The sequence below is a fragment of the Pan troglodytes genome, chromosome 15 (assembly GCF_028858775.2).
Source record: "Pan troglodytes isolate AG18354 chromosome 15, NHGRI_mPanTro3-v2.0_pri, whole genome shotgun sequence".
Lineage (NCBI taxonomy): Eukaryota > Metazoa > Chordata > Mammalia > Primates > Hominidae > Pan > Pan troglodytes.
Window position 1 is genome coordinate 70,448,873 of NC_072413.2, and position 19,956 is coordinate 70,468,828.

Consider the following 19,956-nt stretch of genomic DNA (forward strand, 5'->3'; position numbering starts at 1 on the left):
GGAGGCTGAGGCAGGAGAATGGTGTGAACCCGGGAGGCGGAGCTTGCAGTGAGCCGAGAGCGCACCACTGCACTCCAGCCTGGGCAACAGAGCGAGACTCCATCTCTGGGGAAAAAAAAATTATTCATTCCTGAAAATATGGAATTGCAAATGGAGAAGCTATGGGAATTCCACCAAAAGACCTTTGTGTCCCAAAGGTTTACATTCCCCAAATTAACAATTTCCATTTCCACTGCTATTCAACTCTGAATCTTCAACTATTCTCTGTCGAATACAATTAATTCTTGTTATCCATGGCAGTTATGTTCTATAAAGTCTTTGCAAACACTGAATTAGCGCACATTGAAGCATCACTCCCGTGGGAACTACCAAGCTAGGTCCCTGTGAGCCTGTGGCCACAACATTTTTATCAGCTGATCGATACATAACCTTTTAAATGTGTTTCTGTGTAAAGACACCTTATGTAATATATATCATTGATTCATTAACATTAAACTCATGGCCAACAGCACTGTTGCTCATGCCTGCATGTTTATTTCCTCCTAAGGCACATCAGAGAACGGTGAACAGCACTTCAGCACTGTCCTTGGGGCCATTTTAAACAGCAAAATCACCAACAAAAAGTACAAAAATGCAGAAAAGTTGGCACTAAATTAGCCCTAAATAGAAGGGTCTGAAACAAAAAGGCAGGCTGTCACCTTGTTCAATTTCAGTGGGAAACACACATATCAGGCTACTCAAGGTACAACTACTGAGTAAGGAGTTATAAATGAAATTTAGCAAGCAGGCAAATTCACAAATGCAAAATTTGTAAATAATGAGGTTTGACTGTATTTCTGATTTCATGTTATTAAAACAAATCTTGCATTTTCCTCATGAAATGGAACTAAAAAATAAATTATTGGTCTTCTTAAAATTTGATTAAAAGCAAAAAATAAATAAATAGCTACTCATCCTGATATCGTGGAGTCTTTTTCAAACGGTTAAGTATGTAAAAAAAATTTTTAAGGACTGTGTCTGAGGCAATCTTGCCACTTAAATAGCTAATTTGCTCTTAGAAACTGTACAGTATACCCTCTACATATCATCCTTAGATTATGAGGTAAGCTTTTCTAGATCGTATGGGAACTCCACAGAGGAATGCATATTATGGCAAAATGGAAAAAAAAATCATGCATTGTCTGTAATGGAAAAAGATAAAGATTGGTCCTGATGGTGTGACATGGGCTAAATTGGAAGTGTAATTTTCACGTAGTAATTTATATGATGTGTTTTTTTTTTCTCAGCCAGGCTGTGTGAACACAACAGAAATGGATATCCGAAAATGTCGACGTTTGAAGAATCCACAAAAGGTTAAAAAGGTTCGCTAGTTTAGCTGAGTTAAAAATTCCAGATGTGAATAGCCCTTCCAGTTCTAGTACTATTCAAATAGTAATTTGCTACTTGTAATTCTACCACCTTTTGTCATTTGAAACCATAACCATTTCACAAATATTGATTGAGCAGCTGATGCATGCTTGGCGCTGTGCTCGTGCTAGGATACAGTGGCAGGTCCTCATGGAGCCCACAGCCTGGCAGGAGTAAAACAAGCCAACAGGCAACAGGGCCATGAATGCTGTGTTAGGAGAGGTACAGGACAGTTGAGGAGCCCAGGAGGGGCAGCTAAGCCAGACCTGGAGTGGGTGGGGGTGGGGGGCTTCCCAAGGGCTTCCTGAAAGAGGGTCAGGTGTTCTGAAGGGTAAGTTGCAGTTGTCCTGGGGAGGTGGCAGGGAGGGGAGGAAACAAAAGGAGCAAGAAGTGGCAAAGCTCACAGGTGAAAGCAAGCTTTATACTTAGAAGCAAATAAAAGTCTTTTTTATGGGTTTTTTTTTTTTTTTTTTTTTTTTGGATAGAGCTGGATCACCCAAACTCAAACCACCATCTTGTCCAACTGTGAATGACCCAATGGTCACTTGTGTTTCACTTTACTCAAAGGAGTAGTGGTCACAGCATACCCGAGGGTGCCATGCTCAGACTCCCCCACGATTCGTATGTCCCACCCTCTCCACAGCACCAGGGACAATAGTGCAGGACAGCATGACCAGACTCCGTAATATTAATTTCCAAAGAGTGGGCCAGGTACGGTGGCTCACACTTGTAATCCCAACACTTGGGAGGCCGAGGCGGGCGGATCACCTGAGGTCGGGAGTTCAAGACCACCTTGACCAACATGGAGAAACCCCGTCTCTATTAAAAATACAAAATTAGCTGGGCACAGTGGTGCATACCTGTAATCCCAGCTTCTTGGGAGGCTGAGGCAGGAGAATCGCTTGAACCCAGGAGGCAGAGGTTGCAGTGAGCGGAGATCGCGCCATTGTACTCCAGCCTGGGCAACAAGAGCGAGACTCCATCTCAAAAAAAAACTCCAAAGAGTGGAGATGTGTCCCCAAACATTCCTATGTCTTGTGATGACCAATTAGCTTTCTCTCATGTATGCATTAAAAAAAAAAAACATACACGCGCACACACACACACACACACACACACACACTAGACATGGCGTATGTATATAAACTTCTTTAATCTACTTACATATTTTGTTCGTCACTGACTTAACAATATCCACTGTATTATATTTTAAAATGTTAGTCCTAAAATGTCCTCATTTCATCTTCAAGAGCCCCATAATTCTAACATTACAGAATTTCATGGAGTCACATCCACCTTTTCTGAGCCCTTCTGCATTTTGATGATTTTGACTACACATTGCATGCCCTTCAGTGTTTCATTTCTTTCCCATTGCAAAGATTGTGTTTAGTCTTTCCGTAATACGAGGAACAGCTTTAAATGTAGCTATAGCTACAGGCATGTGGAAAAACTTAGGCCAGAAAACTGTTTAACTTGAAAGGGAAACCCTGAAATGTTGCCATCCCAGTTTTGTACCAGATGGGAATCTGCTGACCAACGGAAATGTAGAGGGGATCTTTTGTGCATACTCTTCGGCAGTGACTCTTGAACTTTCTTTATTCAGAATCATTTGGGGCATTTGATAAAAGTGCAGATTTCCAAACCCACCCACAAAGATTCTGATGCAGTAAGTCCAGGGGGCGAGGGGATACTCAGCAACGTGTCTTTTCCAAGCACACCCAGGTGATTCTTTGCAGATGGTCTATGGACCATATTTGGAGAAACACTGAGATACAAGGAGGCTATTTTCAGCCCAATAAAAGATAGGATTTGGGTTATAGTGGTACCCCAAAGATGAGATGACATGCCTTAAGAGGCAGCATTCTCATCATTGAAGAAATAAAAGCAGAGACCAATCTCTTATTGTCATGAGGGGATTCACAAAATTGGATGAGTCATTGGACTAGCTGACCCCTAAGCCACCCTCCAACTCTGTGGGTGGATGATCCTCTGTGCTTGCTTCTTCTCCTAGTCCGTGTATGGCGTGACTGAAGAGTCCCAGGCACAGAGCCCGGTGCATGTACTCAGCCAACCAATCAGGAAAACAACAAAAGAGGACATCCGGAAACAGGTGAATGAATTGACAGCTTGCACTCTCAGGAGGAGACGTGGCCAGTTTAAAAACCCTTTCAAATGTTCAACTCTGAAGATTGAGCAAGCTTTGAGTTCCTGGAAACCACAGTGGAACCCAGCTGTGGGTGATTGAACCTTTAAGTGCTGTGTGTGAACAAGCCACGGAAGCTTGAGAGAAAGAATTCTCTACCCAGTTCCTCCAGCAGTTATTAGAAAAGGGCGTAAATGAGTCATCCCGTGCCTTGGGGTAACTGCTGTAGTGGGGTTTCCCACAGTCCGCTGTGGGAGCTGGAGGAAGGAGGGGTCTCATGTCACACAGTCCTTATAATTGGAATGCACCAGCTCAGGATGGTCTACTTTATTGCTGTGATTTGAAAGGAAAGTTTAAGAATAAAAAAAGCTCTACTCCCAATGCCATTTCAGCATTACTTGGTTGAATGTTATTTTCTTTCATGATGAGCAGCCCAGGTCAACAGACAATGGCTAATTATATTACTTCCTTCTGATATTTACTGGTAACAAAGCAACCTACTGTTTATATTATGCCTTGCTGGTTCCTAGAGGGCAAAACCCAAAGGAGTAAACTTTGAGGTGCTTGCCCTTGAAAAGTTTATTATCTGATGGGTAAGAGGTAATGGATACATGAAAAAAAAAAAGCTATTTGGCGGGGCTCGGGGCTCGGTGGCCCACACCTGTAATCCCAGCACAGGTGGATCATCTGAGGTAGGGAGTTTGAGACCAGGCTGACCAATATGATGAAACCCCATCTCTACTAAAAATAGAAAAAAGTTAGCCGGGCTTGGTGGCGTGTGACTATAATCTCAGCTACTCGGGAGGCTGAGACAGGAGAATCACTTGAACCTGAGAAGTGGAGGTTGCAGTGAGCTGAGATCATGCCGCTGCACTCCAGCCTAGGCAACAGAATGAGACTCTGTCTCAAAAAAAAAAAAGAAAGAAAAAAAATAACACACAGAAAAAAAGCTATTTGATGATTCCAGTCAAGCATGCCAAGGACATGGGTGTGACGTGCGTGTGAAAGGTGGGCAGACGAGGGGTCACTGGGGATTGTTCAAAACAGGTATTTATGGTGCACATTTCACCTGTCCATGCTGTTGCTAAGCTATGTAGAAAATACATTGCCTTTAAATTTTGGAAAGCAAGACTTAAATCACACCACAGTATAGGAGGAGATGAGACAAAGGCTAAATTGTAGAATATGAATCTTGTATGATAGGGATGTCCAGAGGCACAAGTAAGTTGCTGGAGGGCAGAGCTGAGGGAGTTGGAGATGTCTGGCCAGAGGAGGTATTTGGATCTTGGTGGAAATGCAGGATTTGGGTTTGTGGAGCGAGGGGAAAAAAAATAATTTTAGTTTGGTCTTAACATCTGTGTTCTCTATTTTCCCAGATAACATTTTTGAATGCACAGATCGACAGACATTGTTTGAAAATGTCCAAAGTGGCTGAAAGGTATGTTTTCCTTCAATAATATTACTACTTTCTTCTAATTTAACAGGGAAGAAATGTTACAGGGTTATGGTTAACGAATGGGTTCAACGCCAAGAGTTAGACTGTAGTTATTCCTTAGACTGGGGTGCAGAAAAACCCACAGGCTCCATGTGAGTATAACTAAGATAACAGACCTCCCTTGAGTGATGTCAAGAAATGTTCCGTTGCTGAGGCTTTACAGGGGGTGGCCACAGGACCTTGTCAATCAAGGAAGAATGTCCTTTAAAGCTACATAATGCACCTTTGCCTTCAGCCTCTGGATTAATTCAAATGGAAATTGCTCCCCTTTCAGCTATAAAATGCCCAGATTCACTTTATAGGGGAAAAGAAATTATGTGTGTCCTTTGAGGTGCTGGCTGCATAGACAGGAGGGGACTGGATCATCGGGAAGTGTTCCGCCTCCACACGCCATCAACCACTGAACTGCATCGAATCAGCTGTAAAGAAAATATTTGGCCCCTCCAGCCTGGCTTCCACGCGGTGTGTGTGCTTCAGTCTGCACCAGTAGCTAGTTCCACTCCGTTAACTCATGGGAGACTCAATGTTATCAACTAAATGGTCTGTTTTTTTAACTCTTCCATGAAGATGGGAGACCACATGGGGAATCTATATGGAATAAATCTAACCAGGCAGCTCAGTAGTGAACATTTATTCATTCATATGCTACCGTTAAAGCAATGACCAATTGCTTAAGGAATCAAGAGCTTACGTTGGGTCTTGGTATTTATTGGATGTCAGATAAACCGAGTCTTTTAAGCCCAGCTCCTACAGGGGGCTGGCTGTGAGAGCCCTCTATAAGCCTGTAAGCCTTTCTCTGCTGGCCCCTGGGTTGATTCACATCTTTTTTCTAGATAAATTACAACAAATGGAAGGTATAAAAACTCCAACCCCAAACAAAGAGTCTGATTGAATACCCTACCTTCAGGGGCTAAGGACATCCCTGGACTTGGGCTCACGTCTTTATTCCAGGGTTTCTCGATTGTGGCACTAGTGACATTCTGAGCCAGATAATTCCTTGTTGTGTTCTTAATGTCCTATGAATTATAGGATAGTTAGCAGCATTCCTGACCTCTCCCCATTAGAGGCCAGTAGTCCCCCACCACCACAGCTGTGAGAACCAAAAATGTCTCCAGACATTGCCAAATGTCCCCTGGGTGGGGTGAAAGTCACTCCCATTGAGAATGACTGACACTCCTGCTTTTTCTATGCAAATGTGCTGGAAAGTTGCCCTGGCTGGAGCTCAGCTTACACTGAGGTACTGATCACTCTGGAGTCGCTGTTTCAGCTAGCTGTGTAGGCTGCAGAATCACCTCATACCTCCTCTCTCATCATGTGTGGCTTCTGGCCAGAGTACCAGGCTCTGAAAATGCTTTTTAGGTCTCACTGTGGTTCCTTTGCCCCAGAAAGGTGGCTGTGAGTGAAACAGCAGCATGGCCTCAACTCTCTTGGTGTCATCCATGGCCTGTGAGGAACCACGAGCTTCTTTCTCTGTGAACTAGGGACAGAAATGGCTGTCCTAGTATACTTTGAGGGTCGGTGTGCTAGCAATGCTCATGTCTGGCCTTGGAAGGTGGAAGGGCTCTTTAGGGTTTGCAATTTAGAAGAGCGTATATATGGGAGCATCTGTTTCTTTGGATCTATTTGCTCAGGTCCAGTGGTTCTAAGTACCGTAATCCAGGTGAGGGAGGGGGTTAAAAAATGGAAATTCCCAAGCCTCAGCCCTAGGGATTCAGATTCAGTGGTTCCAGGGTTGAGCCAAGAAATCCACATTCTGGATAATTTTCAAGTGGACTGATCTGGTCTTTCAGGATCCGGTGAAGCCATTGCCTGCTACTCAGGCTGACCTGAGAGCTCACATCCAATTTGTTATATCTTTGGGATGCAGAGAAAGAGCCTGAACCTGTCAGCATGAGGTAGGCAGACTCCAGGGCAGGTGTGCAGAGAGTCCAAGGAATGGAGGAAACCAAGGTGGAGGCGGGGAGCCCGGCCCATCCTATTGTTTGTTTGTTTCCTTGCTGTCAGGGAGGGGCCCCACCTGGTACCACCTAATTATGCTTGAGAGGCTGCTCATATTGAAGGATTATTCCAACTGGCTACTCCTCGGTGCCCAGCTAGAAGCTTTCATGAGTCTCTGCCCGGCAGAGGCTGGATTTTATTCCCAGCAGCAATAACTGGCAACTTTTCAATGTGACACGAGGGTTTTTCATTAGAGCCACAAGGAAACCCCCAGATAAGGAGGAGGAGGGAAAGGAGATGCGTGTTAGCTGGAGATAAAGCAGCTGGAAGCCGGGCCTGTCAGTGGCTCTGTGAAGATGGGGCCAGGGAGGAGGTGCTGGCAGCTGGTGAGAAGCTGCCAAAGATGCAGGCTGAGCTCTCTCAGGTGGGCACGCACATCCACATCCACATCCCCATCCTGATCTGGCTTCCCTGGGCCTGCTCCAGGTGATAAGTGGCAATTCCATATCCCCCAGGAAACTGCATCCCCCAGGAAAGGTCTTCATCATTTTTCACCCAGTTCTGTGAGAACTAATAGTGAGGAGAGGCAGGAGGGCTGGGGACAGCGAGGCTGGGCTCTGGGATGTCTACAGTCAGGGTTGGACTAAAGGGTGCATCCAGACCAGCAGGGAGGGACAAAGGGAACTTTGCAAACTAAAGGGGCAGAACAGACAGTTTAGGGGATGGGTCTGAAACCAACCATCGAGGTTTGAAACCTACTCCTGCCATTTCCTGTTTTCTAACTGATGAAGCCAGTGGCTTCTTCTCTCGGTGCCTGTTTTCAACTCTTTAGAGGGGAGATAGTAGTTGTATTTAAATTATAGGATTAATGAGTTCATGCATGGCAAAAGCATGGTCCAGTCCTTGGGACTCAGTCTGCACACTAGGAATGTGAGTAATAATTATTTTCCAGCATGACACTTACTTGTGCTTCGGAAGAGAGCAGAATTCAAGGCCATGAGACAGAATGAACTGGATATATGGTGCTTAAAGGAGCAAACAAAGGGCAGGCCAAGGAGGGAGGCTGCTAATGCAATTCTTTCCTGCACCCTCTGTCTCCCCTCAGTCTCCCACACAGAGATCTCTGCAGGCTGCCCAAGGCTGACCTTGCACTGCATGTCTCCTTCCACTGCCTCACACGCCATCACTAATCTGGGGCTTTGGGGGAGAAAAGACTTGCTCTTCTGCACAGAATTTCTCAGATCATCCCAGTTCCAAATATTCTGTCCATTGTCTTCCTGAGTGCTTAAGTGTCCCCAAAATGCCAGCATCATGGCAACCAAACTGCATTTCCTAGGCTGCCTTTTGCACCTGGAAGCAACACAAAAGGCTTTCTGAGCTGTTACCCAATTTTTGTTGCAGAATGTATTGTCTCTGCACACACACACATGAGTGTCTCAGATAAATGACACTTAACACCCTAAGCTTTTTATTTTAACTTTTTTTTTTTTTTTTTGAGACAGAGTCTTGCTTTGTTGCCCAGGCTGGAGTGCAGTGGTGCAATCTCGGCTCACTGCAAGCTCCGCCTCCCGGGTTCACACCATTCTCCTGCCTCAGCCTCCTCAGTAGCTGGGATTACAGGCACCTGCCACCAAGCCCAGCTAATTTTTTTGTATTTTTTAGTAGAGACATGGTTTCACCATGTTAGTCAGGATGGTCTCGATCTCCTGACGTCGTGATCCGCCCGCCTCGGCCTCCCAAAGTGCTGGGATTACAGGCATAAGCCACCGCTCCCGGCCTATTTTAACTATTTTTTAATGGCAGTGTTTCTTAAATATGGTTCATCCACTTTACTTCCTAACAAAAGGACACTACATTTCAGTTAATTTTGCTAGATGACTCAGAGTCAGTAGTCTTCTATTATGCTTTAAAACTGTCAGTGGTCAGGATCTTATAAGGTGCCCTGCTTCCCCTTCCCTAAATGGCCCCAGATAATAATATTCTTTGAATTCCTGTTTCTGCCTTTTAGTTGTCTGTCTGTCTGCTTTCTCTACTAACCCTCCCCCCCCAACCCAACCCCTGCTTTCCAATCTGTAGCATACCATGTGTATCAGTTAGCTGTCACTGAGTAACAAAACACCCCAAAACTCAGTGGCTTAAAAAATAGGCTTTTACTATTGCTCACATGTCTATGTGCCACCTGGCTCCACTGGTCTCAGCCATGTTTCTCTATGTGGCTGTGGGTTGGCGAGGCAGCTCTGCTGATCTTGGCTGGGCTCTCTCACATGTTTGGCTTCTGCTGGTTTAGGATGGCCTCAGCTGGGACAGTTGAGCACTCCTTAATATGGTCTCTCACCCTCCAGCAGACTAGTTTGACCTTTTCCACATGGGGATAGTGGGATTCCAAGAGAGAGAACAGAAGCATGCAAAACTCTTGCAGATTAGAACTGGCATTCTGTCACTTCTGTTACCTTTTATTGGCTAAAACAAGTCACTACGCTGGACTAGATTCAAGGGCAGAAGAAATAGACTCCTTTTTTGAAACTGAACTACCACACCAGGAAATCAAATAACCAAATTGATTAGCTTTGATCCTAAAGCAAGTGTGAAAAGTCTTTTTTGTGAGGTGTGTTGTTCCCAATAACAATGAACCTTGAGGCATGGTGTTTATTTCATCTGTAGACTATGCAGAGGCTCTTATGCTCACTTACCTCATTTGTGTTCTCTGGATACTTGAAGTTGCCAGATAAACAAGGTCTTACTCTTCTTTGCAAGCGTCCCCAAGGGAGTCCCTTTTTTTATTCATCTAAGCCTTATAGCACTTGACAAACCAACTTTGAGAAGCAACACTCCATGCATTTTAGTCCCAAACTGTCTAGTCTCCATGTTTGGCTGCGATTCCCCAGAGACTTCTCCCCACCCATAGCGAGCTTACACCACAATCACTGCAGCTATCCCAGTGCACTGCTGCACACAGAGGGATCAAAATGTTTCATTCCGTACCTGCATCTGTACTTGGCTCATCCTCACCCTATTACTGGGAGCCATTCGTGTGTCACAGCTGACTGCTGAATTGATTTTTTTTAGCATCATCTTGCTTGCCTGTATCTGAGATTGCCGCTGCTCCCTGAAATTGGATGCTGGTTCTTCCTCCACCTCCTGACCCTCAGTGATCATGAAATGTAATTAATGAAATGAGATAAGACAGCAAGGGACTGGATACCCTAAGGGTCTATTAAAAACCTGCTAGGGTGATAGAGGTTTGTGAACTTAATGTCTAATTATAGTTTCAGGGAGGAAAAAAGAGGGTCACAGAAGTCATTACAACTTTGCTTTTATGGGATTCCAGAAACCATGGGGTCTTTGCTCCTCCTTTCTCCTAGCCTGTTCTAGGTGACAGAAAAAAAAAAAGACCGGAGGTATCATTACAGCCAGGGTGACCGTATCTAGACCAAGATCTGGAATCTGTAGCATGTGGAAAAGAAGGGGCCTCCATACCTGGCCTGGTGTAAGCTCTTCTTCCTGCAGGGCTGAATTCACCTTCATGCTCCTTCACTCATCCCAAGTTTCTCTATTGAATGTGTTTTCTCTGGGTGACTTGCAATTAAGGATTTCTCTTTTTATATTTTCCCTACTTCCCACCTTCTCCAAGTGAAAAAAAAAAAGCTAGATTAATTAATTAATTGCTAGGAATCAAACTTTCTTCTTTCCTCTCCGCAGTGCTGCTCTGCTTCTCATTTTCCTTTCTAATCAGATCCTTCCTGTCCTGGTTCCCTGTTGTGCATCACAGTTCAGAAACTGCATGTAGCAGAGCGAGGCGTGCCAGCATGCTCTCCTCTTCACCCTCTTTCATATTCCGATTCCAGGTCTTCTCATGTAGAGGCTCTGATTTCATAATGAATGCTTTAGTGCATTTGTACTGTATTTCTAAAGTAGGACCAATGGTCGTATCCCATAATGCTTTAGATTCCAGGCCTCGTTTTTGTTGGATTTTGTTTGTTTGTTTGTTTGTTTTCCTGGATAGTAGTTTCCCATAGCTGCAGGCCATACTTCACTGTCCCTTTTTCCTGGAGCCTAGCCATGTCAATATCGCTTCATCTTCTTCCCACCTGCTCCATATATGTGTCCTTAGCTCTAGGGATTCCTCCTAGGCATTGCTTAACTCAGGATGGACAGCATTTCTTCTTCCTCCAACTTGTCATAGTTTCGTGTGGTTTTTTTTTGGTGGGGGGAGGTCACATCTATACAATTTGTAGCAAAATTATAAGTCTTTTGTTAAGAGAGAAAGGATAAAATCTAAAACTTTTATTTTTGTCATATTTTCTCAAGTGGTTGGACTGTATGTTTACTAAATTCTCTTTCATTATTTCCTTCCCCTCCAAGTTTATCAAAGGTAGACCCTAATTAGCAATCTAAATTGGGAAGGTTTTGCATTAATAACTGTCCTCCTACCAGGATTGGTTACTATTGTTAGAAGCTGTGACTTTGCTGTTAGCTCAGCTCTAACAACTCTCTGAGATCCAGAGAGCTGTTTGCTATTTAATGGCATAGTAGGCTCTGAATAATGGCTACTAAATGACTGACCACAGAGTGTACCCCTGGTAGCCATCTGGTAGATTTTTTTTTTTTTTTTTTTTTTTTTTTGCCATTACTAAAGGTTCATGGGGCAGGAGTATGTGAACAAATAGCCAGTTCCACATTTCCACTCAAGACCCAGTTCAAAGCCCACAACAATGGTGGGTAGCACATTTGCTAAAGGTTCACAGATCAGCATCTTCTAGTGATGTGAAAATTTGTCATTTGAAAATAACAAAAGCATATACCAATCAGGAGTCAGGGATAAAGGGACAAGAATGCTAAAATTGCTCATTGAGAAATATTGTTCCTAATGGACTTCTGAATTTCCTATATTTATTTTATTTCTTCCATCTCATCCCAATTCTGCTTTTCTGCCACTCACACCCAGCGGTTGGAGGACCATTGCTGCTGTGTACTGTTATATGCTGGACATCCTACAAAGCTCTTTACATACCTCTATTTTCTTCTCCCTTTTTGCTTCTCCTCTCCTACCTCTAGTCTTTCTGTGGTCATTGGTATTGACTTTGGACTGAAATGGTACTGTGCGTTGGCCATTGCTGCCTCCTTCATTGGCCTGCCTGGCCTTCTCATTGTCTTGTGTGTCCCAAGCAGACTCTGTTCATCTTGTAATCTGTACACTACCAGGAAGCACATGTTCTGAAAGAGACAACCTCTCTGGCTAGTTCTACAAAGGGCTGCCTTGATGAACTTGCCTTCACACTCCCATCACCTTCATTCCCTTTTCAACTGTATTGGTTTGATTCCAAGCAATAAAACCCCAGCTTGAACCTGGTTCTGCAAAATAGAAGCATACCTTGGCTCCCAGAATACAAGAAGGGGCTGTAGAATTGAACCCTGGGAAAGGCAGCAATGCTACTGAGCTCAGGAAAAGCTGGAGCCAGGGCCTTCAGTGCCTCCAAGACCCATTCTTCCTCTCTGGTCCTGCCCACTTTCCATGCTGACCTTATTCTCTTTCATGACAGACATGTGTTAGGAAACATGACACCACCAGCCCTTGAACTTTGTGACTATACAACTTTGATATGGTTTGGCTGTATCCCCACCCAAATCTCATCTTGAATTGTAGTTCCCATAATCCCCACACGTGATGGGAGGGACCCAGTGGGAGGTAATTGAATCATGCTGGTGTTTTCCCCCATGCTATGCTCATGATAGTAAGTTCTCATGAGACCTGATGGCTTTATAAAGGGCTTCCCCCTTCATTCAGTTCTCATTCTCCTTCCTGTCACCATGTGAAGAAGGACATGTTTGCCTCCCCTTCCCCCATGATTGTAAGTTTCCTAGGCCTCCCCAGCCATGAACCATGAGTCAATTAAACCTCTTTCCTTTATAAATTAGCCAGTCTTGGGTATTTCTTCATAGCAGCAGGAGAATGGACTAATACAAGCTTCTACTGCTGAAGCTGGGGAAAGAAGATATGAACCTCACTTGTGTCAGGTATCTGTTCCTGGACAATCAACCATGGCCAGGAGCAGGGCTTATAAATAAATACATGGCAGCTCCTGAAGTAGCCTTGTGTACATGTCAGAGTACAATTCTCAGGAGACAAGCAGAAGTGAGCAGAAACCCATAGAGGCCCTCTATGCCTGCTCACCCATTTTGGAGTACTCACCATCCAGAATCCCTATTTGCTTCACTCAGATTCCCAAGAGACCCAGCATAAGGGTCAACCCTTGTACATTCACTGTATTCCTAGGCAGCACTTCTGTCTCCATTTGGATCTCCTTTCATGCCTAAGAAATGGTGCTGGACAGCCTAGGCACAAACCCAAAAGCCTTTTAACTCTCTGCATTAAGCTTAGATCTTATCCTATGTGGCCAACCTTCATTTCTTTCCTGTGTCCCACCTTGGAAGCTCTAGCTACCAGGCATAAGGCACCTCCAGCCCAGACTAAAGAGACAGGAGAGCAAGGAAAAGGTAAGGAATCCTTGCTTTCATTTCTTGTGCTGTTTCTGCACAGTCTGATGATGTTGAGAAGCATAAGGGAAGAGGAGCTCGCCTTCCCTCTCTGCCCAGCGTGGGGTGTTCTTTCACCTCCTCTCAGTCTTTGGCTACCCCAGCTGTGAAGTTAACCCTCTCTGCTACTCTCTCTGGGAAGGATCACCCTCCCCTCCCACCAAGAAGCGGGGAGAGCAGTTGAGGCAGCAGACTGCTAAATGCCCAGGTCACCCATGGGAAACTCCAAGATGCACTTTGCTGTCTCCTGTCTTTTCCATGCAATGATGATGGCAAATAGGACAAATGAGGGTGCATAGATTCATGAACACTGGGTTTATTTGCGTGGGTTGTGATAGTGGCAGCAAAATAAAACATGGCGGTGCCATTATGCACCTTTTATCTACTGCCACACTCTCCTCCAGGTGACTTTATTTTCTACATAGATAAATATAGTAAGAAATACATAATAATACATTTATTTTTTCACATAAATTGCTGTCAAACTACACCTGTGGTAGGCAGAATAATGATCTCTCAAAGATGTCCGTGTTCTAATCCCCAGAACCTGTGAATAGGTTATGTTACATGGCAAGGAGAATTCAGGTTGCAGGTGGACTTAAGGTTGCTAATCAGTTCACCTTAAAATAGAGAGATTATCCTGGATTGCCCAGATGGGCCCAGCATAATCACAGGTTCCCGGAAATGTGGAAGAGAGAGGCAGAAGAGTCGGTGTCAGAGTGATGCAGCATGAGAAAACCATAGCTGGCTTTGCAGATGGAAGGGGGCCATGAGCCAAGGAATGCAGGGAGCCTCTAGAAGCTGGAAAAAGGCAAGCAAATGAATTCTTCCCTAGAGCCTCCAGAAGGAACATCGCCCTGCTGACACCTTGATTTTAGCTCAGTGAGACCCATTTCAGACTTCTGACTCTTAGAATTATAAGACAATACATTTGTATTGTTTTCAGCTGCTAAATATGAGATAATCTGTTCCAGCAGCCCTTAGAAACAAATATAAAACCCCAGTCTCTCCCCTTCTGGTAGAATCTGAAGACCAAATTGTTCGTCCTCTTTGTCTTTAATATACCAGCATCTCCAAGCACCCTGCTGACTAGGAGTGCCTCTTATAGCCCCAATACATGTATGTCTCATTCTGATGATTCAATACTTCCTTTTCCCATCAATAAAATACAACATTCAAAATATGTATGCCCATGTAATTTTACTGTTTCCTTTACAAAGCCTCTGACTTTATTTATGTAACTTAACAAAATAGATTTCCCTCTTCTAATACAATAAATTTCCCTTCCGACCAGTACCACTCATCTCTGACACTGGCCAGCAGATTAGTTGCTCGTAATGACTTTGGCTTTGTTGCCTGGTTCAGGTTGTCAGGACTTTCTGTGTTCCTTCTCCACGTGTTCCTCTATAGCATGTCTTGATGCCTCTTGCCTAGACCTTTTTTAGAGAAGGCATGACATGGCACAAGCTCCCAGGAACAATTTCATTCATGCTTAATGCCTGTTGCAAAGTCATATTTTTTGCTCTTATGTTGGGTGGTCACAAAAATCTCACCTTGGGATCTCAACCACATTCTCCTAAACCAACATCACCATGAGCTCTCACCACCTCTCTTCCACCCACTTCTCTAATGATATTCCAGGATTTTTCTTAAAGAGATCTGGCTATGAGCCTGTATTTCATTACAGCTTAAATAATCATATTATTTCCCATTTCGTTAGTTGCTCTCTGGACTTTTAAGATTCTACTGCCTTAGGCTGGTCAGCGGACAGCTGCCTTCATTGCCATGCATATGGTAATAGGCAGCTGGAGCCTGCAGGCTCCTCTTGGGACCAGGTGCTGGCTAAATTCTCACCACAGCCTCTCCTGAGCCTTCCCTATTGTCCCCTCAGCCCAGCACTCACTCAGGGCTCCATATGGGGACTTGTCCACAGGACCTGACCTGGCTGGTTGGACCCCACTTCCCAGGTTGGAGATGTGACCACATCGAGGATCTGCTAGAACACATTTGGGGAGGGGTCTGATAAAAACCCCAGCCTGTCTCATTGAAATCTAAGGAAGCAAGAGGGAGGAGGGGAGGACATTTCATTTTTCAATCCCTATGTTCTACTTCAGGGAAATCTATTTCTGGTCGTAAAAAAAATTCCCCAATAACATAATTAATTAAAAGAGGTCCTACCTTTTGCCTTGAGCTGCCAAGTGGATGTCTTTTATTTGAGATTCAAAGCTAACTAAGGCTGAGATTATTGGAATGGCCAGGGCAGATGTCCTGGGAGGACAAAGGGGGCCCCCCCGGCTGTTTGCTCATCTCAGATTTTGAGAATGCCATGGATGCTCAAATGCCTCATAATTGGGAGAACCCCCCAATATGTCATCGTGACTCAGATCCTCTGGGGCACCTCAGTACAACTCGTCACCCCCTGAACAGGATTTCGGTTTTCTGCTGCTGTCTTGTCTTTGTGCTGATCTGAGCAAAGGAGACAGCCCAGTGTTCTCTCTGTATCTCCACATCCAGCTTGCTCTCTCACATTCCCTGTAGTGGGTTGAATAGTGGAGCCCCAAAAGATAGGTCCTAGGCCTTACCTGTGAAACCTGTGAATGTGACCTCCTTTGGGAAGAGTCTTTGCAGATGTAATTCAGTTAAGGATATCTACATAAATCATTATGGATTATCCAGAGACTCCAAATCCAATGACAAGTGTCCTTATAAGACAAAAAAGAGAGCAGATGACAGAGGCACAGAAGAAAGCCATGTGAAGACAAAGACAGAGATGAAAGTGATGCAGCCACAAGCCAAGGCATGCCTGGAGCCACCAGAAACTGGAAGGAAAAGAAAGGAAAGGAAAGGAGAGGCAAGGCGAGGTGAGACAAGGTGAGGCGAGGTGAAATTACCCCCTAGAACCTTCGGAGGGAGCATGGCCCTGCCAACACCTTGATATCAGACTTCTAGCCTCCAAAACTGAGTATAAACTTCTGTTGTTTTAACCATTTGTGGTCATTTGTTATTGCAGCCCTAGAAAACTAACATATTCCTCAACATGCAATGCCATTTCTTTTATAAAGAATTCAATTAGCCCAAGTAGCTAAGAAGTGGCTTCCAGGTGCAGCACCAACTTGCAGCCTGATCCTTCCTGCCATAGTGCTTTCTTACAGCTCCCTTGCCCACGTTCATTCTGCCTGAGATGTCGTAAAGCTCTTGATATGGTTTGCCTGTGTCCCCACCCAGATCTCATCTTGAATTCCCACGTGTTGTGAGAGGGACCCAGTGAGAGGTAATTGAATCATGGGGCAGGTCATTCCTGTGCTGTTCCCATGATAGTGAATAAGTCTCATGAGATCTGATGGCTTTAAAAATGGGAGTTTCCCTGCACAAGCTCTCTCTCTTTGCCTACTGCCATCCATGTAAGACATGACTTGCTCCTCCTTGCCTCCCACCATGATTGTGAGGCCTCCCCAGCTACATGGAACTGTAAGTCCATTAAACTTCTTTCTCTTATAAATTGCCCAGTCTCAGGTATGTCTTTATCAGCAGCATGAAAACAAACTAATACAGCTCTTATTGGTGAAGCCTGGCCCCAGGGAAGATGCATACCTTGCAGGAGATTTATAGGACAGAGGATGTGCCTCTAGTGTGCCCATGGTTTCGCTTGTCTATTTTATATTTGTAGAGGATTGTCAAGATTCTTTGGAGATGCTTTCCCATTTTCTATCACAATGGTCCTGAGTGCTCAACAAGGCTGTTATATAACATGATGAACTTGACAAAGATCGGTTAAATGACTCAACCAAGAATTCAAACTAAGGCTTTTCAACTGGGACCACTGCTTCTTCTACCCCACGGGTCATGATAAACACCTGGGACAGCGAGGAGGCTCTGAGGTGTCCGAAAATTTACATCCATCTTCAAAACCAAAATTACCAGGGGCTCTTTCATTTTGATATGATGAATAAAACATCTTGTGTCCTGAATGTTTCAGAAAATTGAGGAATGAGATATGGTTCTCTCAAACTTGGATGTGCATATGAATCACCTGGGGGATCCTATTAAAATGCAGATTCTGACTCAGGAGGCCTGGGCGGGGACCTGAGATCCTGCATTGCTAACAGGCTCCCAGGTGATGCCAGTGCAGCTGGTTCATGGATCACACTTCCAGTAGCATGAGATGGCACCTCTGACTAATTTCTCTGCCTGTTCAGCATTAAGCTAATTGGCCATTATTGCCCTTTGCAATTCAGTAGTAGGAATTGTGGCTCTGACTTTGCTGTTGTGGGAGAAGATGCTGACACACAAGCTGGCAGTGCTTAAGGAAAAATTTTATTGTGGATCGATAACCATAAAAATATTCATACCTTTTGGTCAAATAATTCTGCTTATGGATATGCATTCTAAACAACCCAGAAGATGAAAAAAAAAAATCTGTGTGAACAACGGTGTTCTACCACAGCACTATGTATATTAAAAAAGAAAAAATCTGTGTCTAATAAAAAGGAAACGATTAAGTAAATTGTAATAAAGTCACTCAATGCAACCAAGACAATATTGTAGACATATGTTCATCTTCTCCCTTTCCTCAAATGCAACATGTCACTAAAGGAACAAAAATGGCATGAACTCACAAGGTTAACAAACTATTAATAATTTCAACACATTTGTCCAAGATACAAAGTTTATGTAATTGGGGAACATAACCACAGGCCCCTATGTCTGTATTTGTTATTTTTAATTTTTTTAATTGGTCAGCGAGTACAAGGTATCAAAGTAAAATCTTACAATTTTTATACATTTCTGTATGCCTGAAATATTTCAAAATTTAATAAAAAAGAAAGTGCATAGGGACAGAGTAAAGAACATTCTAACCTACATGTTGGGGGCAGAAGTAATGTGACAAAGTGAGCCAGTTTTCGCAACAAAGCCTGGCCTTGGCTCTTGAAGGCACTAGGGACCATGGAAAGCAGGAATGAGGCATGGGGCTAACAGCAGAGGAATGGTCAAGTCTGTCACAGGAGACTTTGCACCCCTAGATCTCCTGCCCTACTAGGAAACAATCCTTCCCACCTACCACCACTGCAGGAGATGGGCAGTTTTTTCTTGAGAGAAATTGAGCCACATACGCTCAGAACTCAGACACATCAGATCTCATAAGAGACCACCTGAAAATAAGAGAATTAATGGAAGCTCTATGCACTGAACTGTGGGGCCTGTAGGGATGGGAAGTGTGATACCTTTCCTCATCTACCATAAGGATTACGGCCAACACTGCTATAACAAAAGAGGTTAACAAGAGAAAAGCATAAATGCATTTATTTCATCAGTTTCACATGACACAGAAGCCTTCAGAAATGAAGACTCAAAGACCCAGGGAAAAGTGTATTTGTGCTTAGGTTCCATGAAGAATGGGAAGCCTTGTAGAAATGTGATTGGACAAAAGGGTGTGATCTACTGGTAACAGACTGAGGGGAGGAAACCCAGCAAGGCCTGTCTGTTCAGATTCTTCTTAGTGTCTCTGAGTAGCATTCCTACCTCCCAGGTAGGACCTCTCTGGAATGAGGGTTTTCAAGGGAGAAGGGAGCGAGTGACCTTTCTAGGTTTTGTGGCTTGCTTTGCAGGAGAGGCATTCTAGTTTCTATGACCCACTTTGGGGAAAAAGAATTCTTGTTTCTATGACTTACGTCAGGGGAGAAAAAGGGATGGGAGACGGGGGCAGGAGAGCAGGTGAAAGCCTTGGCTTCTGAGGCCCTTCCATTCTCCTTTAGTTCAAAGTACTCAGCATGCCAACATACTATACTTTAGAGTATCATGTTCTGAGCCCCAACAGACCCTCGGCCCCTCCCCGACCCTGCTCTCAGGCCTCCAGGAGCCAGACATATATACCCACAGGCAAGAGACTGTCAAAGTACAACCTGTGGGCCAAACCATACTCCATTCTGTTTTTGCAAATAAAGTTTTATTAGAACACAGTCACACGCATTCATTTGCAAGCTGTCTATGGCTGCTTTTATGCCACAGCAGTAGAGCTGAGTAGTGGCAACAGACACCATCTGGCCCACAAAGCCTAAAATATTTACTATCTAGGCCCTGCAGAAAAGGCTTGCCAATGCCTGCCCTAGGGAAAAATAGACGCCCCAGAGGAAAGACTCCAGATCCCTCATTTGGAGCTCCCATTAAAATACTGGTAAACTTCCCTATGACAATGAAGCCCATCAGTGACAAGCCCCATCCACACGCCCACTGAGCCGCCAAGCAGGTTTCAGTACAAATGGATGTCCAAAGATTTTCCAGACACTCAAGGAAGGCTCAGCGTGAAAGAGTATAATCAAAATAAACTGACAGAAAAAAGGAACTTGGAAGAACCAAAATAATTCAACAACTGGAAGAAACTTACAATAAAAGTGTAGAACTCATATTATCTGAGAAATGAGAAGATATTTCATCCATAAAA

At 44.2% G+C, this 19,956-nt stretch overlaps 1 protein-coding gene across 11 annotated transcripts in view; it reads left to right on the forward strand.

The window, feature by feature from the left end:
- The window catches only part of RGS6 (regulator of G protein signaling 6), a 631,284-nt gene that overhangs the window by 541,385 nt on the left and 69,943 nt on the right, over positions 1 to 19,956 (forward strand). For all 11 annotated transcript variants that reach the window (XM_063793003.1, XM_016926311.4, XM_016926310.4 and 8 more), the window contains exons 10-12: positions 1,287 to 1,361; positions 3,419 to 3,517; positions 4,927 to 4,988. In XM_063793003.1, the coding sequence (XP_063649073.1) occupies positions 1,287 to 1,361; positions 3,419 to 3,517; positions 4,927 to 4,988 (236 nt within the window). The remainder of the gene's footprint in view (positions 1 to 1,286; positions 1,362 to 3,418; positions 3,518 to 4,926; positions 4,989 to 19,956) is intronic.